Genomic DNA, 27,744 nt, shown 5'->3' on the forward strand with positions numbered 1-27,744 from the left:
CTTTTCCAAACTCTCCAAACCTCCTTTCCTCCCTGGAGCCCACCTACATTTCACCATACACAATACGCTACAACAAAGCTATCTGCAGTTTAACAAGTTGCTTCATGACGAGTCATCTCATTTTATCAACTTTGGACATTCTAGTTTCATTTGATGCCTTCTCAGGGCACTGACTCTACAAGGGACCTTCAGAGTTATTCTTTCCTCATCAGAGTTTGTCTAGTTATACCAACACCACCATGACAAAGTGAGGATCTGATTGAAATAAATGGAAAAGTCCCTGCGAAATCTCTTCTGAACAGGTCAGACTGTGGCTTTGTTTCCATAAACAGAGCTTCGCTACAGGTGCTTTAGCATTCTGAGTGGCAAATACAGCGGGGAGACGCGGGTGGGAAGGCATTCTTCAGCTGCACAGCGTGCTCGGGGGTTATCTCCTCCTGGAGACTCATTTTGCTGTCTGAGTCAAAGCCCCTTTAATATCTATTTTAGACAGGAATTGATTGGTATTTAATTAACCTATACTTTATGCCACAGTCAATCTTTAATTAAATGCATCCTTAAGCATAGAATTTAGAGTGTTACCAGAATGACTTTAAGTGCAGAAAGCGTTTTTATGTTTTCCTCATAAATGAGGAACAAGGAATGAAGCAAATAGCTGTTTGAAAGGAGTCTCCTCAGCCAAACACAAAACTGTTTGCAGGAGCCATCCACCTGCAGGAGGAGACCTCCGAGCATCTCCCCTCGGGTGTGGGGATTTGCGGAGGGTGAACCTAAAGCCATTGCAAGGCTTTGAAGGAAGGAGACCCTTCAGCTCCCCCAAGCTCTTTGAAGCCTCAAAGCCTTGTGTGGCCTTTGGAAAACAAACTCCAGAAAAAAAAAAAAAAAATTATTACAAAAGACTTTCTAATGTAAACTGTGGTAATTAATTTTAATATCTTAAGTAGCAAAACATTGTTTAAATAAGAATACCTAGCAATGAAAAGAACATCTTCATTATTTTACAGTGTGCAACAAAAACCTCTTTCCATGCAAGCCTGCATCTGCTTTCTTTGCAAAATTCTGAGCCTTCTTATGCAAAAATGCTGAACACAACAAAGTTTAGTGTCAGCTTATTTTCCATTGCCTTGTAATACTCATGCTCCTCTGTTTACCTTTACTCCCTAAATACATGCAAGCGTAGTATTTGTTACAAATGTAAACATGCAATGACCTGTCCATACCTTTACCTTCCTGAACATCTGTCCATCCCTTGCTGCAGCTTAGCTCTGTCTCCCAGCAGCATCCACCCCCATGACATCTCACTTGGAGCATCACGCTGAGCACCAGCACCGCAGACAGGAGAAAGCAGCTCAGCTCTTCAAAGCTGGAGAACATCATGTGCTGCAGGGGACAGCTGGCACAGGTGGTATCTGCTCAGCGTCTTCTTGGCAAGCTGGGAAGACGCCTGCATATAATAGTCTCCTCTGGTAACCGACTCCAGTTTTCTTCTAATGCTATAGCAAGATGACACCCAGATGCTTTGGCTCTCTAAGATGGTACCAGGAGCAGCAGCAGTCTGGCAACTCTTGGGATTGCCTCCTGTGCCGGCTTGGTTCTCCAAATGGTCCCATTCTTATTGTGCTGGGAGGAATATCTTTTCCATTGAAGACCAGAAGAGCCAGCTAGCCCGGGCTGTGAAGTCACCATGCTCCCATCCGGGAAAGCCACTGCGTGCTGGAGTGGAGCCCGAGTCCTTCCTGGGGAGGAGGTGCTGGTGCCTTGGGGAAGAGCTCCCACCTCTGTCCCTGCATGTGGAGGAGGAGCGTGGAGCTGCCAGAGCTTCTGTCCCCTCGTCCTCTCTCCCTGCCCAAAATCTGATGTTTCCCTGCAAGAGCCTGTTGATTCCTACAGACGGAGGTTCAGATGCTGATGGGCTCAGGTATATTTGTGCCCAGACTTCCTACCTCCAGTTTTTCTTAACCGCAACCAATTTGTCTATTCCCATTTAAAAGAAACAAGTTTGTGAGCAAAGTAACCCTGTTCCCTCCCCAAAGCAATGATTCTATAGTTACCACTGAACGCCCGCAACTGACTATTTTCACACTGATAACCTGCTGGCTATCCGTCAGTAACGAGGCATGGCAGGCTGCTGCGAGGCTACAGCCGTGGGCTAGCCCAGGGGGCAGGAGGCTGCAGAAGGAGCCCCCGTGTCTGGTTGGGGTCCCAACCCCAGCAGCCCCCAAAGCTGCTTCCCCAACCTGCAGGGACCACAAAGGCAGTCCCTTATGTACTCAGCTCTCGGTAAGTGAGGGAGGCGCTCATCCCACAGCATCCCACCACCTGACCACGACAGGACATGAGTTGTCAGAGGATTAAAGTGATGAAGATGATCTGGAAAATTCATTCTGTGTGTGAAAACAATGGTAATCAATTTTAATAAATTTTGAACAAGTGATCAAATGAATGATTTACAGACTTACAGATTTACAGATTTACAGGGCAAGCAGACAGGGACAAAAACAGGATAGAGAATACAGGAAAAGCCATTATTTAAATCTATGTTGTTAATAAAATTTACAGTTATTCAGATGCAGTCATTTTCCAAATCTCGTTTACTTTTCAGCATGAATGTTGCTCATTGCACTGTACAATGAAAATAAATGAGCTAATCTGCTCTGTGATGCAGTGATGGGGTCCAAGGTTTCAAGGATTATCATTTAAATATTTCTTCCCCTACAGCTTTTGTTTTGTGAATATAATCACCTCTTAAAATAAATTACATCTAAAGACAAATGTTTGCAACTATATCTGGGCTACATCTGACCACCTAATTTAGGGAGTTTGACATTAGAAGAAAAGCTGCCACTAGTCTACACATAAGTAACTATTTTTTGCATGTCTGACCTGCATCGGTTGGGCCAAGCCCGTCCAGAGCTGATGCTGTGAACACTTCGGTGGTGCAGCCAGGAGGGGAGAGGAAAGGGGTTATGGTGGGAGGCAGCTGGGAAGTTTTGGTCACATCCAGCTGCACCCCAGCTCTCTGGGGAACCCAGCCAGGCTGTTCACTCCCCCTGAGGCTCATCTGTTTGATGCATCACAGTGCTCTGTCAGCAAAGAGGAGTGTTAATTTTTTAAAGAACTTTAAACACATAAACAAAAATACCTGCCTCTCCCCGCAAAAAACACCCCAACCCCAAACAAAAAGCGCTTCACCCAACAACCAGACCTGAAGAAACATGACCTGTATGTACAAAAAAGTAGATGATGGAAGAGACCTATTACTTGTCATAACCATCACTGGATCAGTCTTGGTAAACTGCTGTATCGAGGCTCAAAATGTCACTTCAAAATGAAGCATCACGTTTTTTTCAGTTAAAGGAAGTGTCAAAGTATGTCTGTCTTTTTCTTTAATTTTTTGCCCCATGTGGAGCATAAAATAATTTACCGCCTTTAATGTAAATAACTCATTCAACCTAAAAGTTTTCCATCTCTGAGGCAAAGATGCAATAAAACCCACACCAGGTACCTGCCTGCAGAACAGTGCATCTGCTAGCTCAGGGCTTCCTGCCCTGCTCAGCTGGTGCTCACAGGGTCCGACATGAACATGGCTCATACAGGTGTTAAAGCCCTTTTGCTCTAGAGAATATCTAGGAATTGGCTGACGTAGATCTCTAAAAACCCAGAAAAGTGAAGTACGATGTCATGAAAACAATGCTTTCTTGTTTAACAATGCAATAACATTGCACGTGCCAATTACGGTGAGCTTGGTTTCAAGGCTGCTCACCGGACTACGTCTGTTGGTCAAGGAGCAACATCTGCACATGGTGGAGATTCCAGAAGAGTAAGTAACAGCAAGAAATAGTTTCCCTTACTCTATGAAGAGTCCTTAGAGTTCAAAGTTTTTACTTGGGAAATTAAAATTTGCTTTTTATGCCACCTAAAGAAAGAAAATAGGTATATTCACATGCTGTGTTTATAGTTTCAAGAAATCACCTATAACAGAAAGTAAACAATTTATATTTACATACAGCATTATTACTATACTTCCCTTAGCAAAGGAGGGGAATGGAGGCTTCTCTCCCTGTTTATTAAAGGCCAAGACCCTGCTAATGGGCTTTAGCCAGGTTAAAAAAAAATATTTTCAGTATGTCATTAACTTACAGAAGGAAATGCAAAAAAATGTCAGGAGAAATCAGATTTGTTTTCTAAGGCTGTGTGTGTATCAGCTGGGACCTTGCTACTGTTTCATTAAAGAAACTGAAGTACAAGAAAGTTTTCAACAAACTTACTAAAAAACCTCAAAAAACAACCATAAGGCTTTTGAGCCCAAGAGCTAAGTTAAAGTCCATTTTCCCCCTCAGGTATGTTGAAGAAATTTAATAAATGTTCCAAGAAGATGAAATCCTGGATGAAGATGTAATGGAAGATAAAAGCACAAAGAAGGAACCAGACCTCTTACAAGCTAGCAGTAATTCCCCTCACAAAGCCAAGAGTGATTCCTCTGAAGATCTAACCACGGAACAGGCAATGAAAGAAAAAAATAATCATTAACATACTAAAACTAATTTATGATAGTCTGACGAAACATGTAAGAAAAAGAACCATGACATTCTTAGAAACCAGACCCCTTCTGTTGCAAATCTCCCTGTGAAATTAGTAATGGTTTGGACCGTGTGAGACAGAACATGTTCTGCAGACATGGTTTATAAAGGCCTTCGGCCCTTCACCGAGTGACTGTAAACTCACCTTAGGCCCTTCACCAAGTTACTGCATAAACTTACCTTAGGGCCTTCACCAAGTTCAATCAGATTTCATAAAATCGTCTGTATAAAATAGCACCTCCTACCTCCATTTTCTTAAACCCTCTATTTTTTACAATTACTTGATACACAACAAATCTCAGCAACCTCTCCTACTGGGCTGCGATACTTTGGGACACTGATCAAATGTCACCACAATTAAAGCAGAAGCCGTTGAGTTTACTTTGGCAGCGGTTTATATAAACTGGGGCTTTTTCCACAACAATGACTTCAGCTTTCCATTTTCAGTTTCTCCGGATGTTTTAAATCTGTTCTCCACAATGCCGCATTAAAACCTGACTAATAAGTAACATTTGTAATATGTCTCTCAAACCAAGACATATTTTATAAAACGACAGTCAAGACATGATGGTAAAAGCAGCATAGAGATGTCCTCGTTTGGAACTGTTGCTCTTTTCTGGACCTAGATTCAGTTTTGGAGAAGGTACCAAAGACTCTAATCAAGACCAGCCTCCTTTTTCCAAAACCTGCACATCCCAAGACATCAACAAGACATTGTCCCCTTCCCACTAATGCGCAAGCAGTTGACATAGACCTTGTGAGCTTGTGTAGAGGAACAGTATTTTTGTTCATTTGTTTTGTTTTCCTCTACAGCTGACCAGGGCCTGCATTGCACTGGAGAGCAGTCAATGAAAGGACTTTAAGTAAAATCTAAGCAAAAATAAAATTACAGATCACCATGGAGGAGGTAATCTTTTCAGAAAACTTGTCTCCATTCACAGCTCTGAAATAACCACTGAAAACCTACCCTGGAAAAATCACTAATGGAAATCCAGGTCTTCTGCTCTAATACAAGTAACACCAAAGACAGGTCTGTAACACAAGTGACACTGTGTAAGACAACGTAGTTCAATGTAAATACATAAAAATAATTATTCTCTTTTTCTGTAAGGTACTTGACATTGAACATGTTCCTTGTCCTAAAGAGAAATGTCTCAACCAACAAGAAATTGTATTTGATTGTTTGGAAGAAAAGAAAAGAAAAAAAAAAAAAAGAGAGAGAAAGAGGCAGAGAAAATTGTACTGGAAATTCTGAAGATGTTTAAAAGGTCAATAAAGGTGGTAAAGGAGTCAGGGGAGGAGGGGTAGGCAGGTGGCCATTTCCACCGCATCCAACACACAGACTCAGGGTGCTGCTGAAATTCTCTCCCTACCAGCAGACAGCTGAGTTTTTGATCCACGAGTCTCATCAGGCTCATCACCATCTCAGACTTATTTAGAGTGTGTGCTTTTGTCACTGCAGTAAACGTTTTGCAACTGTCAAATACCTGATCGCTAATGGTGAAAAGAGACCAATTAAAAATTGTCTTGAGGCACATCTCTCAGAGGTCACCATCCTCTTTAAATGAAAATAGTGTACTAAGCACCTCCTGGATACCACTGCAGTCCCATAATATGCATTCATTTCTGGTTACGCTTTACAATTTTCTTTGTATAACAGAAGGAAAATAACCACTTGAATTTTAAACTCAGAACGGCTCAAGTTTCAATATTGTATTATAACCTACAATAGACTTCTTTTTTTTCCTCCCCAGAATCAAAGATCTCTCTAGGTGATGAAATAGGAGACGAGGAAGAAAAAGTGGGGGTCCTGAAAAATGCCAGCAAGACCAATACTGCACAAAAACATTTGGTGCACATTGGAGGGATGTTCTTCACGAGTGAAGAAATACGATTTGATCAAGTGTAATAGGCTCACAGGCTGAGCAGCAACAGCAAGGACAACTTTGCCCTGCTCTGTTTCACTGCTGCTCTCTCCCAGAAAACCCACCCACTGGAAAACTCTGATCAGACACCATTTAATCCTAAGAGTCTGAATAAATGGAACGATCTTTGTGAAGGATTTGGTGATGCGATGGGCATCAAACGATGATCATATAAGATTTTGTATAAGGTACGTAAGATTTGGCTGCAACCCCTGACAAAGAGCAGGTAACCAACAGGTAATCTCATCCAGTTTGATATTTATTGGGAAGATGTGGCTCCTGCCTGCATGGATTAGAGCTATCTGACTAACAGAAGCTCTAGTTTGTGCTCAGCATGTGGACAAAAGCCTAGTAAGGCAAAATATCAAAAGTAGTAAGATAAAGGTTTTGAAAGGAGATATGGTTGAGAGAAACTTGCCAAGACAAGCCTCACTTGTACCTGTGTTGAAATCTTCCCCCACTCTCCCCCCAGATGGCTTTCAGGTCAGGGTCCCTCCATGACCCTCAGTGGGTTTCCAGACACAGTACCCACTTCATGTTGCTCAGTATTCCAGTCTATGAATAACATTACTCTTACCAAAAGTTTCAAAAAAATGTTATATTCCTTTACTCTTATGATTTGCATGCAAGGAAGCAGAAGCTGCTCATTTTTTCCCCTATCTACTATTAATTTCAACCTGATAGCATGCGCTAAGGGGAAGATTGCTTTTTCCTCATAAAAGCCAGCTCAACACTTCTTGTTTACCCAAGCACTGAGACAGGGTCTTCTGTAGCTGCCTCTTCCAGGGACAAGCAAATCCAACCAGGCATGAGAATGTGAATAAAACCCCCACTCTGTTCACATCACATCCTATTTTCAAACGGCATAAAGATGGCTCAACTAATTTTCCTCCAAATGCTGCCTTACGTAAAGGTCAAGAGTCACCGCACAGGTTTTGAGTCATTATTTGCCAACTCACCAATATCGATGTGATGATTTAGGAGGAAGTAACATTATGGATCATTTACACGAGTAAATGATGTTCTCGCTTACAAACCAACAAGGCAATTTCTAACTAGACCTAAGTAATTTCTGGGAGAAAAAAACCCGAAGAATTTAAAAACCCACACATTATCTCACACAGAAAAGAACCTCCTCTATATGGCAGTGTATTTCCTCCATTTTCATACAGATTTCTTAAAAAGACATTTCTCAGACATCCCATGGGCAATTGTTTAATGCTTTCCCCGGCTGCAGCCTTGCATACAAATCAACCAGCCCCAGCGCGCAGTACGCCTGAGCAGACCTGCTTGGTATGCCTGACAGCAGCAGGATTTTAGCACCACGCCAAGTCTAGTATGAATCCAACTAATGCCCACCTCTCCTTCATTTCTATCAATAATCCACAAATTAATGGGTAGAAACTTAAAGACTGGCATCAGATCACGGTCAAGCAAGATAACTATCTTCTCACATCATCCATATTGATGTAATATGGAGAAATCAATTTTGTAGACTAATCTTGCCATATTAACAAAATACTGTATTATGGAAGAACTTATTTTAATGCAGTTTTGAACTTAAATTTCTCCTCTGCTCGTGAAAGATTCGCCTCCCCCTGGTTCGCAGCATTTCAATAGCTGAGATGCCACATGCAGCATCCGTGTGGCAAACGGCAGATGCAGAAACCACACCGGATCCCTAGCAGGATTCCTGCTCTCCTTATGATGTGATCTGCTGGGGCAGCAAAGCAGATGTCATCCATGGGAGGAGAGTAAGTGCTCACAGACACTGTGTGAGGAAACGTGTCTGACTGGGAAGAGCGTAGTAGTGTTGCAACAGCTTATGATGTGTGGTTTTGAGATGCTGTCCTGCTTTACAATAAAAAAAGAAAGGGGGGGGGGCACAGAAAAAAGAGTTTTGGACAAAACAGCAATTACTGAGTACTGCAGATGATGACAAGCAGGAATCTTGCTTACTGAAATATATGCTACACACTAACTTTAGCCCACAGTTCAATTTATGCTGACACCTTTTTACCCCCTTTATGTGTCAAGAATGGGGAAGGAAGGTGCAATAAGCCAAAAGGGTAATTCCCAGCCCAAGTAACTATGGCTGCAGGAGGAAGAATCACCAGATTTTGAGCAGCCTAAGGTCACAAATAATCAGAAGTAGACTACTAGGTATTTCTGTTTTGCACTAACCCCAGAGTTTCATGTGACCAAAACCAAGTGACAATGCTCACCAGCCAAGATCCAGGATGTCCGTTAGCGAAGAAACATCTTTGGGGCTGGGGGCCACGTGTTTTGGTTCAGTTGGGTCCTGGGGATTTTTCCTCTGCAGACTAGTGCATATCAGAACCCATATTGGAGGCCACCAAACCAAGTTCTCACATAAAGAAATTTTCACGCTGTTTTTCTCCCGGTATTAAAAGTATATTTGTCTTACCTCTAAAAAACTAATCATACATGAAGCTGACCTCACCTAATCAAAATTAAGAAAAAGTGCATTTATAAATATCCCAAAATCTCAGACACCCCAACTGACTTCCATATTTTATTGTAAAGGGAAAAGAAACTTGTGTGTCCTGGCTGATCTGCGCCAAAATCCAGCCTTGCTGTAGCTCCATATTGAGGATTTTTTCCTAGGAAAGCATCTCAAGTACAACCATTTCTTTTCAAAGCGTTGACAAACATTTCTATGGCTCCTGACTTACAGCGGTGGAAGGTCACCAGCTCAGTTCACACTATTCGGGTCTCTTTTCCACAGACGAAAGGTCTCACTGAGCAACTCAGTTTGGAGACAATGATCCATGAAGAGACTCATGGCTTTCCTAGAAAATAGTCTGTCTAAATCATTTAAGCAGGATAACGCCTTCTTCCTTCGTGGAAAAAAGTGTCTTTCACCGCCTGTCTTATCTTTGTTATGAAAAAAAAAATGCCTTTCATTCAAGTTGCAGTACAATGATCTCGTCCTACCAGTACTAGACATTCCCTCTCTCTGAGTCCATGTCTCCTAGCATTGGGTCTCCAGCATGAATAATCGCTCTGCACAGGCCTGGCAATGGGCAGAGCGCAGGTTTTCTTGACATCTCTACAACAGTCAGACTTCACCACGGCTGGCTCCGTTCCCTCCTGGCGGCGCGCGAGCCTGACGCAGGAAGTGGTGCGTGTAGGCGTAGGTACTAAGGGAGCAGAGGTTCGCAAGGCGGCAGCACACAAGCCTAGAGCGGGCACTTCTGCCAGGATCCCCCTGTTGATCAGCAGTGAAGCCCTGACAAGTGACTTCAAAATACCCTCAGCTGCCCAACATCTGGGTGCCCTCCCATCTGTCCGACCTCTGGCCACCTCCGTACGCCCACAAAGCCCCCGTCTGCATGGACCAGACTGGCTGGCTGTCACTCCCTCTGTGGCTGCATCCATCTCCTCTTCGATCCCTAAAACTATCCCATGTGTTCAGCTTTATGTCCCTCCTCCAAGACTAGGTAGAAAAAGAAGCCATTTTTAGCAGAGCTAATTAAAGGGAGAACGAAAGGCGTTGGTTAAAGGTAATAAATGAACACAAGCTTTTAGGTCAGTTGAAATGAGCGTACGTAATTCCCAATATACTTACAATACAACCCACAAGGGTTCACACCTCTAAACCACCAGGTAACGTATCAACAAAGAGGGGCGTGCGGGATCCTTGGTATTTTGACGCCTGAAATCTTTAAACTGAAGAGAATTTGTACGTAGGTATCAGCTCGAGTACAACCAGAGGCCAGCACCTGCCATAGCAAATGCTACTGCAGTCAGCATCGTCTCAGGATCGACCATCCCTCTGGCCTTAAAGCTCAGCATATGCAAGTACTACAGTGTCGAGACGCTAAAATAATAATAAAAAAAAAACCAACCAGCACTTTTCTCAGTAAACCAGCAACCTGCATCATGGCAAGCCACAGGAAAGTCTTTTTTTCAGGGCTAGACGGCAGCAAAACAAAAACTTTCTGCCTGCCGAAAACAAACCTCCCCGGTGAGCATCTGTCTCCACTCATGTTCTCAGTCTCTACAATATACTCAGTTATTTGCTTTGTTTTCATGATATTTAGGATTAAGTTATAACATTTCCAGATATTTCCCCATAGACATTTTCTTAAATAGCTTATGTTGAAATAGTAATAATCCTTTGGATGGTCCAGCTGATTGTTCACCTTATTTCTTTTCACTAGGGTAGGTCTGTAAATTAGATCTCTCTTCTCCAAAGTTTTCTTGGATGAATGGTTTCATTAATAAGAAAAGAAACAGAAATCGATTCAAGCATTCAAAAGGCTCCAAAGAAAAATAATTTCAAAGTAAAAAGAACTTTGGAAATTTCAAAGCCCAAAGACAAAAAAGTCTTTATCTCCTTCTGTAAATCCTAGCTTAAAACATAAGGGAAAAAAAATACAGGACGTTAAAGAAACTTGCCGAGAAATGCAAAATTTCACAGTTAGATAGCCTGATTTTCTAGCGTTTCTTTCCTGATGACACCTTTTTATGATAACTTTATCCTTTAAGCCATTAAGAAATTTTGTTTGATGTTTTATTTTAGATTTTCCTTTCTAGTTTTATCCAAGTACTAGGTTGCGTTTGTTTTTTTTTTTTAATCTCTACATCTCAAATAATACTTCTCTCCCCCTGATGCTCACATCTTTGGAAAACAGCAGGGACACCTTTGTCAGACTTCCAGCCTCGCTGAGCATCTACACTTCTGGTTCTCGAAGTTTTTGTGTCTTCTACTGAGGAGGAATGGGGGCTCTAAGGCATAAACCCAACCCCTGCTAAGAGGTAACTCCTTGTAGAAGAGACATTAGGATGCACACGCACATGTGTGCGTTTCTGCATTCTCAGGAAAGGAAAATTTGGAGGGAATTTGTATTTTATTGTCCCCACTGATGAGCAGGACCTTCCCATAACAAGATCTGCAAGCAAACACGCTGAATAGTCTACAAAGTGTCACTGGCAGCAAATCATCCTATTCTTAGCTCCATATAATTTGTAAGGACATTTGAAGGCATGTGCTAGGGCATAAATCATTTACAGTACACAATTGATTCATGTGAAATTTCAGTTAGTTCACTCTGAACTCCAAACAATTACCACTGTGGTGATTTTATAAAATGTCTCTTCCCTTGGGAAGAAAGCATCTAAATCAAGCTCGGTTTCAAACCACAAAAATTAATGATAGGTATTCTCATCTCAACGTGCAGGAAGCTGTGCACATAAATCCCCACGTCACGATGAGGCTCATATAATTTTAAGCATTACACAAGCCCCAGATTCAAAGTTTAAATTAAAAGCTCACCTAGACTACAAAAATCTCTACATTCTCACAACTATTTATTTTCACTTAAAATAACCCAAACGCATTAAAGTGGTCAGAAAAATACGGGCTTATAAAATCACGTATCCTTGATGTTGTGCTATTCCAACTGGTTACACCGATTTTTATTAGGGTAATCGGCTCTTTCCACAGCCAGCTGTGGTTCAGAGAAAGGTGGCACCCGCTTCTGTATCACCGCCTTATCTGAAGGGTACCACAAAAGGGTTGGGGACTCGTAGAAGCAAACAGTGTCACAAAAAGTCCCAGCAGGTCACCAATGCCGGGCGACGGAGCAGGGCAGGGTGACAGAGCATGCCACCCTCAGCAGCAGCCTCCCAAAAGCGGGGTACCCCCGAAAGGCAAAGCAGGCTGAAGCTGGGCACACAGACCGACCTGTCCGCAGCCAAAGGGGGAGGAATCAGTTGTCTTTTCCCAGTTACAGCTTTCTCCAGACCATAAACCAGTAGCACAGAGATCACCTGCAGGACACAAAGCCGCCTCAGCGCCAGGCTGAGCTCCGCTGGGCTGTGCCCTGGGCACTGCTATTGGAGATTGAACAGAATAGGGTTCGCTGCAGGAGAGGGTGACAGCTTAGCTGACATTAAGCCAAAAACGTATTTTTAAGTCAGGAAAGAATGTTTAAAGGTTGTTATATTATTTACAACAGTATGCATGCATTACAGTCATTAGCAATACACGACTTGCTATGTGTTTAGAGCACATAAATTTTTTTTAGGATGAACATTTTTTTCCCTGATTGACTTCAAAAGCTACAAGAACATTTTAATCATCCAAATATGTCTAGACCTGAGTGTCATGTGCAAGTTAAAATGGCTTTTTTCTATGCCTGTCATTGTCTTCTAACATTCAGATATTGCAAATTTTCATTTAATGCAACAGCCAGGAATGATTTTTTTTTTTCCGGTGTCCCCAAAGCCGTGCCAGCCAGGGACAAAGCCCCGATCAAAGCCATCAGACTTACGTGTCTCTAAAGTTACTGTGAGCATTTAAAAGGGTCACTGTCCTTCCCTGATTTAAAATCAAGCTCAAAACACACGGGTGTCCCAGGACCATGGGAAGGGAGCGGGTCCTCCTGCCCAGCACGAAGGGGAAAGGCTGTTGGCCGATGTGAGCAGCGTAGGGACATTCAATAACAATACACAAACAATATTCCAGAACCAGATCACCCTGAGACCTCAAATGGTCAAAAAGCCTCCACCACACCAGCGTTTCCATGCCAGGGGCTGCCTCGGTGGGGGCACACTGGCACTAGCCACCCCCTGCAGCCACCTGTGGCCATTGGCACCGAGCCTGTGGCCATCCCAGCCCCAGCCTGGCCAACAGCACCCGCTGGTTTTCACCATTGAGCAAAAAAAGCCACCTCCCTGCCTGGAAATCACCTTGCTGAAGGAAGGATTTGCCAACATGACCTTTCCCAAGTTACAATGGAGTCACCCACTTAGGGCCAGCGTCCTTACGATAGCTGAGGCTCAGCCCCTGCAAGGAGGGACCCCTCAAAACACCGGGCACCCAGAGGGCACAGGCACAGCTCTGCACCCTTGGCAAGGTGGCTTCTGCCAAATGATGGGATTTGACTGAAAGGATGATTTAAAATTTGTCTTTCTCTGCAGGTGAGCCTTGCCAATGATGGTGGTACCTGGGCAGGAGGGGGCCTGGGCACCCCCGTGACGCATCCCCTGATCACCCTCCCCAGGGGATGGCACCCAAGGGAGTCCCAAACGTCAGCACTGATGGAACACTGCTCCTCCCCAGCACCAGCCTGCAGCAAAACATCCCGTCTTGCTTATTTATACCAAGGATGGAGGCGCTGGTTTAATTGGTAAATCTGCAGCTCCAGGGGTTGCTGTGCCATGGGTGTAGAGGGTGTTCCAGCGTCATGGGAGGGGGGCCCCAGCACCAGCAAAGCTTAATATTAAGGATATAATCTGTAAAGAAGAGCTCAAAATCATGGATAAGCCCTCACCTAAGCGTTAACATCATTAGAAAAGGGTTTTTTTAGAACAACGTTTTACAGCCTGGGGCCAAATGGGTCCGTAAATTCCTGTAGAGTGAAACCTTCTCCAGCACTGTCACCAGTCCCCCAAGGATGGCACTGCTTGAACCGTGCAGCACCAGGCAGAAGTTTCCCAAAGAGTATATTTCTGCTTCAGAGCTATTTTCTAGAGCCGTTTTCAGTATTAAAAAAAATTATCTTTTTGTCTGGGGTGGGGGGGTCGGGGAAAGGTAATCACGTCCCAGCTGGAAAGAAGCATCACAACAAGGATATTCCAGAGATCAAGAGGAAGCTGGTCTGACTCAAGCCAAAACAAACTACAGAGTGAGCCCCAAAGGACAAACGATGCTACAGTACAGCTTTGCAGGCAGCACCACGAGGAGATGATGCGGAGGAGGCACTGCTCTCCCCTGTCTTTACTTTAACAAATGAACTTTGCATTATGGGAAAGGTTTTGCCAAATGCTAAGAGGCTCAGGAACATCCCAGATCCAGGCGAAGACTGGGAACTAGATCACGTAACTACTACCGAGCAAGTGCTGATAATTAAATCCAACCTCACCACTCAGGCCCAACTCGTGCCCTGTAGCACGGTGACCTGCAAGAAGCAGCAGCAAATCAGGCAGCCAGCACTGGCACGGGTCACCCAAAAGGGACTCGAATTATCACAGGTCACGTATTTTAAAAGGTACGGTTGGGTGACTGGTACCTGATAGCTTACACCTTAAGTCACTTAGTTGCTTCTGTGTGTTAAGCCCCAATTAATTTCCCCACATCTGTGACCAACCCCTTGTACAAACGCACCGTATTTAACCCAGACCGGTCCTCAGATCGCTGCTCTTTTACCAGCAACCATCTGTGTGTCTCCTCCAGAGGGAATTTCTTGTCCTGCCTTCTAGGGGAAGAAAAAAAAAAAAAAAAAAAAGGATGCTTATGACTGTTTTTTATTTATTTTGCAACATTTTTCTTTCAGTCTCATCACTAGTATCATTTTATCGACTCTTTACTTGACAACACTGAACGAGGGCAGGATGCAGGGGATGCTCATGATGGAGTAGAGCCCAACCCTGCACAGCACGAGGAGCTGGAGCCTCCCCGCCCCAGCCATGCCACAGCAAAGGGAAAACAAGTTGTGATTTAGTCAGTTAATCAAAACTTCAATTGATCCACTTTGTATTTTCTTTCTCTTTACTTTTCAGCAATTTAAGACAATTTTTTTAATTAAATACAAAGGCCTTTCCACATTTCAGAAAATTAATCACTTTTGGCATTTATTAGTTATTCATTTCTGTTTAAAACACGTTTTATAATTCATTAAAGTACCTCAAAAATTAAATTCTTAACAGCTCTAGGCCCGAAATATATTTAAGTAAGAAAATTAAGCACAGTAATAAATAGGGAAGAATTCTGAAATATTAATTTGGCCTGTAGCATTTCAAACGTTTATTTGCAATAGTTAATTTGAAACCAAGTTTACTTTGCCTTTGTCAGTAGTTTGCTGGGAACTTTCAGGTACGTTACTAATTTCCTCAGATTTGTCCTTCTGGTGGCACATTCCATTGCTGACAACCACTGCCAGCGCATTTAAATTAATTCTTCCAGTCTGATCACTTTCTGTAAGGCACAGAGAATGAGGAAGCCCGCTGAGGGATACTGGCGCAGGGAGGATTTGCTAATGGGAGCTGAGGGTTAACACCGCCGAGCCCGAGCAGTGACCAAAAGCGCCTCTTTTAAGACTGGCACAAGCAATAACACAGTCAGTGGCAGAAGTAAGTGTATGTGCCCCCCCTTTATATATAGAGGCTGCCTCTGATATAAATAAATTTAAATTAATGAAGAAGAAATCCCAAACACCTAAGAGAAGCCTCAACTGGCGAGTTACCGCAATTCCCCCCATACCCACCAGCACTTAAGGACGTGGTGACCCAGGGCAGCGGTGCCTCGTCACCGCATCACATCGTGCGCTCTTTAACTTGGCAAGGCAAGCTCTGAAATAGTTTTTATTCCTAGATTATAATTTTACTAGCAGGATTTAATGAGAGCTTTTCTATTGTAGAATTTACTCCAGATGCTGAACCCTGGAGTATCATAGCACGTTACATTGCAATGAGTTCCCCAATCAAAATAGCAAACACGTACAAAGTTGCATGTATGAGCGTACAGGTGTTTGTCACTTTTGCTAAAGGAGAGTGCAATAGCTTTGGAAAATCACTGCAGATATACACCTGATCCCTATTACAATCTCAAAATATTTCTGTTTATCTAAAAAAATGTGTATTATATGTATTTTGTGGATTTTGAGATTTTTGCTCTAGATCAGAAGTTTCCAAATTTGCCTCTTTTGCTATTCCTAGATCAGAAGCTTTTGTATTGGGCTGCACCGATTGCACCTGCTGAGGAAGGACTGACCAAGTGTTAGAAGAGACGAGTTCCACACCCAAGTATCACCCAAACATTTCCACATACGGTGTCCGTGTGGGACCCCTGCCCTCCCCACTGCCACCCTGGCCACGCACACATCACTCTTCTGCTCATCCCTCCCCAGCACGGCTAATATTGGGAAACCCTCGCCATGGGGCTGTGGGCTCTGCATCCCTGGGGATGTTCCCAGGTTGCTGCAGAGCCTGTGGTGGGTGGGCAGCTGCCTGCACCTGCCTGTGCTCCCTTGGGCCCATTGTGGCGCAGAGTGATGGGAGCAGGAGGTGTTCCTGGGGCACGAACACCGAAGCGATGCCACAGCTGGGAGAACAGCAAACTGTTCTCAGCAATGCAGCTGCAGGTTAAAAAACCCAGTAAAACCATAAAAAAAAAAAAAGAATAAAAATAACGATGAAAACAATAATAAAAATAACGGCAAATAGTAAAACCAAGGATAAATAATAAACATAAACCCGATAAAGATAACAACATAATAAAAAAAAGGTAAAAAATTATATAGATAAGAAAAATACTAATAAATCAGTATAATGGGGATAACGGCATGCAATAGAACCCCGCACCGCCCTCCCCTGCGTGCCCTCCAGCCTTAACGGGGCTCACACGAGGCCCGCTGCGGGGCAGCGCGGGGCGCTGGCTCCCCCTCCTGGGCGAAGCGGGGAGCGCAGGCACTGGCAGGCACGGCACGGCACGGCCCCGGTTGCCCGCAGTCCCCCGGGGGGAGCAGCGGAGCCCCCCGCCCCCGCTCAGCGCCCGCCCGCCCGCCCGCCCGTGCGGCTCCCTTGGACACCCCCCCCCAGCCGCAGCGCTCGCAGCACGGCCGGCAGGCGCAGGGCCAGTTGCAATCTCCCCTCCCGGACCTTTGCAATGAAAAGCAAACGACCCCCCAGGCCAAGCATCCCCCGCCCCCGGGGGCTGACAGCCGCGAGGGCCAGGGACGCGCCTGCCCGGGGCCGCGGGGCGGCTTTGGGGCGCTGAGCTGTGCGGCTGAGGTGCTGGGGACGCGGCAGCGTGGTGCTGCGGGTGCCGAAAAAGCCCCCGAGAGCAGGCGGGGCCCTGGCGACAGGGGCAGCGGGAGCCAGGGAGGAGCTGCGGGGTGCCCCGCCCCAGCAGGGTAAAACCATCCTTCAAGGCTGTGGAGCAGAGCAAGAAGGAAAGGGAGCCACAACTGCGGCAAAAGTTTTCTTCCATGTCTTTCCAGAGGCATACAAGAAGCCCCAGCCCCTTTCTTCCAGAGAAAATCCCCACTTCTGGGGAATAAGCATTAATCAGAAATTAAATAGAGTTAAATCCACATGTTGGCAAGTGTACCAGCAGCCACCGCTGCCTCTCACGGGTGGGTGCTAGTGGCGGGGCAAGGAGGCAGCACCCCAGGCAGCCCCGCGTCTCGGCCCTGGCCCCATAAAGACCAGGAGGAACCTGGAACGGGGTTTCTGCCAAGGTGGGTGTATCATGACACTGCGGAGTCAACCCTTACCTCCTGCCCTGCATCCTCGAGGGCTGTCACCAAAGCGGTTATGCTGAAGAACCACGGTCTGGTGTCCCCAGTGTCACCGTTCCTCGTGCCCAGCACTGTAATACACCGTGACATGACCAACGACGTGAACTCCATCTGGTGACCACCTCTGGAAAGCTACTCAGCTAAAGGAAGCATATTTTAAGTATCTTTGAGAGCATTTTCTTCACCTCAAAACACTTTCCGTGCTGTACAAGCACAGAAGACAGACACGGGAAGGTGCATTTTACAGCCATAAAGCCTCGGAGATCAATCATGGGGAAAACAGCCTCCAAGAACATTCCCTGGGAAAGCGAAACGAGCAGGATGCAATTAAGGCACATTCTGTAGTCTCCTTCCCAACATGAGGCTTCTCCCCGTCCCCAGTTCCTGAAAACATTCACTGGCATCCGATGAGTAAGGCTGGTTGGCTCTCAATCCATGCCTTGCCTCTTCTCCCACGAGCCACATCTTCATCAAGCCTACAGGAACTCGCTACCTGAGACTTTGGGGCTTTTGTTGTTTTAAAATTATTTTAATCCTTTTGTTCAATTTGGTTACTCTTTCCTGCCTGCCTTCACTGAAACGGGGGAAACTCACCATCATCTTGAAACTTTTTGATGTTACCTCCTATATGGCTTCAGTTGCCCACTCCTTCGCAGCCCAAGGCATGGCTTTGCCGTTTGCTCTCCTGCAGTGGGAGGAGGCCCCAGGACCACCACCACCACCACCGCTCTGCCAAGCCCCAGCCCAACATCCAGAGCCCCCGACACGCCGTGGGTGGGCTGGCACTGCTGGGCATGGGCACAGCTCCTGCCACAAAGAGCTTGGTCCCTGGTCAGCTCCTGCTTTTTCTTTCCTATGTCACTTACCAGTTTATTAATGAAAATATTAAAAAAAAAACCCACAAAACATTTCAAAGGCTGAAGCACTTGATCTTTCCCCACATTGCTGCGGGGTTTGTCTCAGGGGAGTGCAGAGCTCCCCCCCCCCGCGCTGCCAGTGCCAGACGCAGCCCCCCTGCAAAGGCTGTCCCCAGGCCAAGTGGCTCCACCAAACCAGCCCAAAAGTGCTTTTTAAAAGCAGCACCTCGTGTGAGCAAACATCCAGGAGGTGGACTTACTGCAGGGGACTGTGGAAAAAAACCCCTGCTTTTAGGTTATAGATATATCTATATGTAAGTATATATATTTATGTTTTAGGTTTTTAGGTTAAAGACTGACAGGGTAACTAAAAAAATAAGCTACCCGTAACCCATTTTGCATCCAAACAGCAACACTAGTTACCAAGTAGCTTAGAAGCATTTTAAACCCAGAAATGGCCATTTAACATCGATGCCATTATATCAAAATCTCCTATTCGCACCCCGTGATGGGGATGATGAGCTGCATACTGAGCCGTCCTGCCACCTCGCCCTGAGGACTTCACCTGGCTTCCCAGAACGGTGCACGGAGGGGACAGAGCAGTTCGGTGACCTGCAGCGATTCACCAGCCGAAACCCCACGGCAGCGCGGTGCCAGGAGGCAACGCCGGCTACGGCAGCTCCGGGAACCGGGAACTCTCCTGGCAAACGCTGGCGCAGAGCTTCGTTCTGCCCGGGCATGCAGGTCACTTGTAATGTGGTTACTCTCATTTATAATGCCAGTGCCAGTATTCCAGCATTTCCAGAGACCCACATCTTCGCAGGAAAATTACTTCCTCTTAATGGATCAAGTCAAATCTGACTAGATACCTGAAAAACATAGAAGGCAGATCTTCCCACCCTGAAGTAATACATCGATCCTATCGGTGAACGTGTGCTTTATTGAAAGTCTGGCGTAAAACACTTGACTGCGAGTATAAATTTATAAACAGCTCTTGATGTATGTGAGATTTTTGGCAAGGTTTACCAAATAATGCAATTCACTGTTCATTTAATTTATGAATGTTTGCTTATCGTTTTTTATAAATTAAAAAAAAAAATTAGTGAGCTTCCAAAACAGAAATGATGGATTTTTGTCAATTATAAAATATTATGAATCTGCAACCTTTTTAGTCTATTACTCAAGGAACTGCCAGCTATTTAAAACTGTACCTTTATCATTATTCACAAATTTTAACAAAAATAAATACAGTTTGGAGGTTGTCTTTGGCATGTCGTAATTCAAGGCAACAGTGCAAAGAAAAACAACATACCATACAATGCACTACTAGATTCAGCCTTACAAGGAGAAGAGAACGTAGTACAATGCAAACTTTAATGTCAATATATACAGAGCTTTAAAGAAAACATTTTTTTTAAAATTAAATGAAATAAATACAATATGATACAAAATCCACAATATGCTTAGAGAAAGAAATGACAGTTACAATATCTGATAACGGGGACCTTTTGTATAGTTTCATCTTTGAAGTACCTCAGAGAGCATGTATTTCATTGCACACTGTTTTCAGTTAATGCCCTTTCGTATATTGAGATTTATCGCCAGTCACGTGCCAGAAGAGTTTTAGCTCTAATCAGAGTATCAGTGCAAGATGCCAAAGTGCTTGGGATATTATGACAATGCAATTACTTAGCAAATGCTGCTCATAAGCCTAATGCAAAACACACAAAATGAGAACACTTTGTCCTGCAAAGGAGATCCACCTCAAGCATCTTTTCAGTTCTCACATAAACCACTCCAAAACAGGATGAAACGTTATTCAAACTCACTACTGGTAATAAGCTATTGCCCAAATCTTAATAATTAAGAGAAAAACAATCAATTAACTATCTTTTACAGCTTTCAAGAAAGTTTGCTTTCATTACATAGGAAAATTCTCAAGAAAACCAGTCACTGATTTTTTTTTGGGGGGGACACTTGTAATTCCATAAGTTATTATCATTACTCGTCAGCTTTAGCTATACACTAAGGGTGGGGTTTTAAACAAAATCTGTATTCATTCTTCTATTCCGAAAGGAAAATGTTAGCTTATCAACAACATAATTAGGGGGAGTAAACATGAAAAAATAGAGTGAAGTAGGGACGAACAGTATTTGGAATGTACTTTAACTGAAGGGGTGTTAATGCAGAAGGATGGTAAGGTATGAACGACAGCGCAGGCATGCTACCAACAGGTATCAATACACACCCAAGAAAAGTTTCTGAAGTGGCTTTTGAGGAGGTTTTTTTTGGGGGGTTTTTTTGGTTGTTTTTTTTTTTTTTTTAAATCATATAGAGCTCCCACAGGATTACATCAGGACTATTTGGCTTCAGAAGCCTTCTGAAAACTTTGAGAAAGAAACACCTGCTCCTCCATCCCCACCCACAAATATTGGTAAACTTCTAATTCTGGATAGGACTGGGTAACTTAAGTGCTACAAATCCCCTGTTTGCATCGATGTTTTAGCCTAATTTCACTGAAACAAATCAGGATAATTACTATAGTATTGTGTAATTAATTTAACAATTCTTACAAGCTATCTCAACGTTTTAATTGTAACATCTGAGGGCAGAGTGCCGAGTACTGGATGCAGCAATCTGTCACTGCAAACGACTCGTTCCCAAGTACACTGCAAGTAACTTCCAGCTGCTGAAGTTTGCTAGAGATAATTTTTACTATTGGACATAGTAAGATTAGCTTTGGAAAATTAATTGAAGCACAGAAGACAGAATTCAGGCTCAATACAACTGACTCGGCTGAAGTTTTGGATGCCTTCTCCGGATGCAAGGAGAACATCTGAACCATACTACAGCACAGGCCTCAGCTGGACAGGAGGCTTGGACCACCGATACCTTAGTGTCTCTGCATGGTCAAAGAGAATTTAGTAGATTCAAGCACAATGGGAAAACACACACAACATGCCAACAATGGCATTGAGACTACACAAGCCACAGAACAGTGGCTTAAACGAACCCACCAGCGGTGATGCTGTTCGGTACGGGCACTCTTCGCTGGGCGCCACTGGCTGATAGCGATGCCACTGCATAGGTTTTGGATACATAACAGGAATACAACAGAGTTCCTCGCTTTTTATCAAACTGAAGACAGAAACTGCAAATCACCAACGGGTGAAAGAACCGCACAACGCTGTGAGCCTGCTCCCGCTGACATCTGTGGGAATCTGCTCCCATCAGTGAGAACGCATCAGGCTCTGCGTGCACTCAAGAACTAGCACTTACTTATAATTGCCATTACCAAACATCAGAGTAGAAGGTATTTTGCTGGCAGTAACAGAAGCCATATCAAAAGAATTATATAATTTAAGATATTCATTAGTTCTCTGGAAATTCCTCTAAATACAGAGTACATGTGCCTATTTCTTTGTAAGTATCTGTAAAAATTGTACTTATTAAAAAAAATAAATCAGTAAGATCATAATTAGTTTCTAATCTTGAACTGTGTGGAGATGATAGGAAAGTGAAACAATTTAACTTTTGACTCCAGTCAAGAGCACATTCAAATTAAGCGTTCTTCAGTCTCAAACATTTAACTGATTACACATGAGCAGACCATCCTGCTTACATACAACTGCTTAACTGAACAAAACCCAAGGTTGGGGCAGGGGGGGGCAAAGATGAGAAATACACAAGAAATTTAAAAAGAAGCATCACAGAGTATCATCATTAAATACTATACAGTAAGAGTAAACCGCAAGTGAACTCTTTTGTATCCCTGCATAACCATAATGTTTCGAAGACTGATATGCTGAAATATTAATAGCAAGTGAACTTTTACCCCCAAATTAAGGATTAAAATTGGCATACTAGGGTACACTGGCCTGTCAGACATAACAAAGGTGTTTGTCCATGTGTTTTCCTTGTGATAAGACAACTTTGTAACATTGCAGTCACTGAAACCTTGCTTTTTCCCCCAGGACTAGCACTTGCACTAAAGGGTAGTAATGATATAAAACCAGCAGGGATAACTTTATAGATGTTTTACATTCTTTGCTGAGAATCAGAATATCTATCTTGTTTGTGTACTCTTACCACCTTTGTGTTGCACGCCAAGAAGGACTTAAGTACCTTCAGCTGCTTACAACTGCTTTTGTGCAAAATGCTTTTAAGGTGCTTCTAAGCAAGCTAAAAGAAAATACCAATGTGAACACTGTTAAATGATTCATGAATAAAGCCATTAAAGACCAGCTGCTACCTTACGGGAAAGCTGAAGACAATTCAAATTTGATACTTCAGTTGTATTCCACGCCTCGCATCACCCTCTATCCTCAACAGTTTTTAATGTTTCAACCCACATTATACCTTGACTGGGGGGGGGCTTTATTTCCACCACTGTTTATTTTTTCTTTTCCTTAAGAGTGAATTCAAATTCTTCTGGCAGTCATTTATAAATTCACAAAAAAGTTATACTAACAGACTGTAGACAAGAGGTTTACAGGCATTCTTGCTGGCAAAGGTCTTCAGTAATGAAAAGATGGATGAACCAGCTGCATAAGGGGCACGTTTTGTACTGAACAATAAGCTTTCCAGGAAGCAGTTGTGTTCTTTGATAAGCTTTCAAGCATTTCAAACAGGCACCTCAAAACTAGGCACAAATGGCCGCTAAAGCTTCCAACACCTATCAAACACTCAAGAAATTTAGTAGGGGGTATGTTCTGCATCATACAAATAGCACACCTATGTTTCCTATATTCGTTAAGTCTCAAATCTACATATATTCATACCTAACTATTTTGCCAGATAATTTCCATCTTCCCCCACCACAACAAAAGAAAGCAGCTTATCTAACCGTACTTCCAATGCCACCAAGTACTTCACAGGTATGAGCAAAAACCAACCAGCACCCTCTGCCTTTTAAGATCTGAGTTACTACCACCGCTCTTGGCAGTTGGGCCAGAAGTCTCCCGAAAGCTTTTTTTCCTATCTCAAACAACTGATTTCTGCCATCACTGGCATCTTGTAATTGGCTACCAAAAGGTATCTGGAACAGAAAAATCAATTATGGCATATCAGTCTGAATTACATGTGAGTTTTGGTCACTTGGATTCTCTAACTGTACACAGCCAAACCGCTGGTCACCAATACACTTCAGATTTTCATCCTACTATGACAGTACAAACACAGTCGTGTCTACAATTTTGAAAATACTTCTAAGCTCATCATCTCTGAACGCATTAGTTCCCACTCTACTAGCAGTTAGCACTGGTTTTGAGACTGAAAACCCCAAGATAATTCTGGCCCTGGAATTAATTTTCTTTCCATCACAGCATTTAGAAACAGCTGACACCTAACATCAAGTCCTAACACCAAGACAAGAAGGTGAGCGAGCACTGGCAGCAGGGTGTTGTCAGTATCTTCTCCGTAACTGTGAAATTTCTTGGTCAGAATTCCCTTATCTGGGCACACTGTAAGGCTTATTTATTTTCCCAAGCTACCCCTACAGTTAGGCAAACAGAATTTTGCATTTATGTTCTGTAATATTTGTACATGCAGCGAGAGATTCAGATAGAAGCAATGTTCTATAAAAATCAAATAAATAAAAATTAAAATCCATGTGCCAAGTTTGTTATAATAAAGTGTCAGTTTGTCTTCTATGCCAAAAAGCCTTAATATTGGGTATATTCAGTGGAAAAGGCTGCCAAGGAAACAGAAACATGGCCATTGTACTACTGGATAGACAATATAGATAACAAGTAGTATTAGATTGCATGACGTTGTTTTGAAGTGGTACCAACGTTACCAGGATCCTTAATTTTGATAGTTTATACACATACTTACTTTCTCCAGCTCGGTGCAGGACACAATACCATTTGTAGAAACAACTAGAAATGTTCATTTTTCCTGTAAGAGGCCATTTGTTAATCAGCATTTCTTTTGCGTCACAAGCAATCAAATTAAGTTTAACAGGTAAAGTGCAGAATCTTACACATCCCTTTTGTTTGTGTTTTCACATAAACTTATCAGTTACTGGCACCATGCAAACACAGGCCTTCCAAATTAGCACTAATGCATTTAACACTGGCACAATACATTAGTCAGCTTCTCATAATAGTAATGAACAAGTTAAATGAATTAAGTTGAATGAATTAAGTGCCCAATTACAAAATTAAGAATTTGTCCTTCAGAGCAGGGTCTAAAGGTGTGAAGAAAAGAAAACTTACACTGACACTTTATATACAACTTGGTCATTGGCAACGGTCCCCTAAACTATTTTTTAAATGAACCCAGCAAAACTATACAGAATGTGAAAGAATATTTGCAACAGATTTCTTAAAGGACAATGTAGAGAAATCCATTATGGTGTACCTGATGTTTAAATTAACTTAACAGATACAGCCTGTAAAACAACACAGTATGAACCTGTGGATTTTTTTTTCTTTTTTAAAAAAGGACTTTTACAGAATTCAAGTAGTGTAGCAGGAAACCATAGATGCCTTTTGATCACAGGTCAGGCAAAATAGAGCCACTTATTGGATTTTCCCCTTGCTTCTGTTTGCTAAGGTGTCCCAGTGGATCTATAAGTCTGTTGATGTTAGCTTTTTCATGCTCCGTCGCTGAGCTAAACTTGAGGCTGCAACAGGCTCTAACACTGGCTGAAATGTCTTGTGATTCAGTGCAGAATATGTAGCAGCCATGGCTCCCTAGAGAACAACAAAATATATAAAAGGCTGTAAGGGTCATTTTAATCAGAAAATAAAAACAATGGAATCTTAATGTCTTAACTCTATTAAAAAAAATACAGGACTTATGGCAGGTCATGCACATTCTCTAAAGTTTCTCCTGCAAAAGGAAACCCAAAAAAAACACCCAACAAAACCCAAATCCATTAAAAAATGTATTGCTGAAACTGTCAGGCTTCCAAGCACAGGTGTCTGAGATTTTTCTTTCTTACGTATTTCTTTTACGTATCTGAGATGTAGAGTAACCTTTTAATGTGGGTCAGAATTTTAGTATCTTAAGCTACATTAGCATCAATTTCTCAAATACAGCCACTTAAGTGACTATTCGCGTCCTGACTTACGAAGACAACACAATTAAGACTGGCTATCGCAGGTCCTTGTTTTTGAATCCGGCAAAGCTAACGAAGTCAACTTAAAAGCCGCCTGCATACAGTAGAATGATTGTGTTTCACAAGTCAGAAACACAGATACAGAACAAACTGGTAAAATACTGGTGGGAAAACTGTGGTGTAGTTTATTAATTTATGTTAGGAAAGCACAACATGAGCCAGTCATAGAAACAAATCCCAAAAAAGTGCCTGAATAAGAATACTAGGAGACTTACGGCAGTCTCAGTCTCAGATAACTTACTGGTCAGGTTCCTATATGGCCAAAGCTACCTTAATCTTTGAAAACAAACACCCAGAAAAATCTCTCCCTTTATACACAAGTTAAAAAAATTAGTTTACCAATAATTTGTCTGCTCACATAATTTAAATACGTATGTACTAGGGAAAACAAAAGAAAGCTCATTTCTAAAGAAAAAAGAAATAGTTCTGTCTGTAGCTCTAAAACCAACCCAATTCATTGTGCATTCATCATTTCCAGCAACGTTCAGCCTCCAGGCAGTTTTACCTTTACTAGATGTGGTGCATCTTGCCTGTTTAGTTGATAATGTGGCAACTGGTCCCTACAGGCTATCCATGAATGTTTTAGTACTTGCTCTGCTGTATATCGCTGATGTGGATCTACATGAAGCATATGTGATAACAAGTCCTAGAGAAAAATGAAAAAACACATACTATTCAGTTAAAATAATCTTATACAGACTATAAAGCATTAATTACGGCAGCAATGAAGAAAGTACCCTGTGTGGCAGGGATTAACACAATGCAAACACACACACACAAAAATCAGCAGATTGATTGGATCATTCTGTGCCTTGACACTGCAGAGGTCCAAAAACAATGTGTTGTACTATTTAATCAGTTTAACAGAGCAAGCCTTTATTGTAAAGAATCTTACTGTTGTTTTTGTGTTTCATATTTCAGTTTGTTATTAATATTTTAAAGAATAGAACACCTATTAAAATTTAGTACATAGGCTTTATGGAAGAAAGCTATTTACAAACATCTCATTCAGACTACACATTTGGAGTCTGCTGACTACGTATTACAACTGAATTCATATAGTGATATATTATCAATGAATTTTTCCTTTGAGGAGCTAATGTACAGAGCAAAGCCAACAGAAATGGACACTTGTTTTTGCCAGTTTAGCAGCATTAGCAATAAGCTACTAATTACAACATTGGTCAAAAGAAGAGCTGGGTGGGAAGGGCACAGAACAGAGAGAGCCTGAAAGAAAACAAAATATGAACAAGCTGACAGAATGTTCCCTTTGTTTTAGGCACAAAACGTTAACCATGCTTAAATATACAGAAGTGAATTACTTGTGCTAAGGCAGCATCAGCCAACAAGTATTCTGAATCACTCCTACTGAAATGAACAAACAGTGCTGTTTCAAAGGATCAGGAAAAGATTTAATATTAATGCCAAGCTTTATAAAAGGTAATGCTGGTGACTAAGATACCTACAGACCAGGCCAACACCAAACCCAGAGAACACATCCAGCAACTGATGAGACATCCAGCCTTAAATAAAAAGGACAGCTACATAATCAAGCTGATCAAGATTTTGGCAAGATATCCAGATATATTTGGTTCTTAAAGTACTAGTTTAATTGCTGAAAGTACTACCAATGACAAAAGATCCAATGATTTCAGCGTTGAACATTTAAGAAATCTCACTACAAAAAATTAACTTATTCATGCAAGACTGGTTAGCTACACTACTAGAATGAACAGATAATTGTAAAAACTCATCCTTCTGTTTAAGGAATCCCAAACACCAACTTTTGATCCAATAAAAATAAGGAAGAAAAAAATACTGATGATCCCAAAAGTCTACATTGGGACCTATCTTCTTTAAAATCTTTATCAGCAACTTGGGGGAAAGGACGAGAGTGCATTCTTGCCGAGTCTGCAGTGGGGCACCAAACTGGAGGTGTGGGGAAAGAGCTAATGAGTTCAAGGGCAGGGCAGGATGGAGTAACGG

The 27,744-nt window shown here is 42.7% G+C and overlaps 1 protein-coding gene across 3 annotated transcripts in view; it reads right to left on the reverse strand.

Moving 5' to 3' along the window:
• Positions 1-19,987: 19,987 nt before the first annotated feature.
• RPS6KA6 (ribosomal protein S6 kinase A6) overlaps positions 19,988-27,744 on the reverse strand; it is a 43,341-nt gene continuing 35,584 nt past the window's right edge. For all 3 annotated transcript variants that reach the window (XM_056359684.1, XM_056359683.1, XM_056359686.1), the window contains 2 exons: positions 26,264-26,404; positions 19,988-25,330 (listed from right to left, as the gene is read on the reverse strand). In XM_056359684.1, coding sequence (XP_056215659.1) covers positions 25,205-25,330; positions 26,264-26,404 — 267 coding nt within the window. In that variant the 3' untranslated portion in view covers positions 19,988-25,204. The remainder of the gene's footprint in view (positions 25,331-26,263; positions 26,405-27,744) is intronic.

This window comes from Falco biarmicus, chromosome 14 (genome assembly GCF_023638135.1).
Source record: "Falco biarmicus isolate bFalBia1 chromosome 14, bFalBia1.pri, whole genome shotgun sequence".
Taxonomy (NCBI): Eukaryota; Metazoa; Chordata; class Aves; order Falconiformes; family Falconidae; genus Falco; species Falco biarmicus.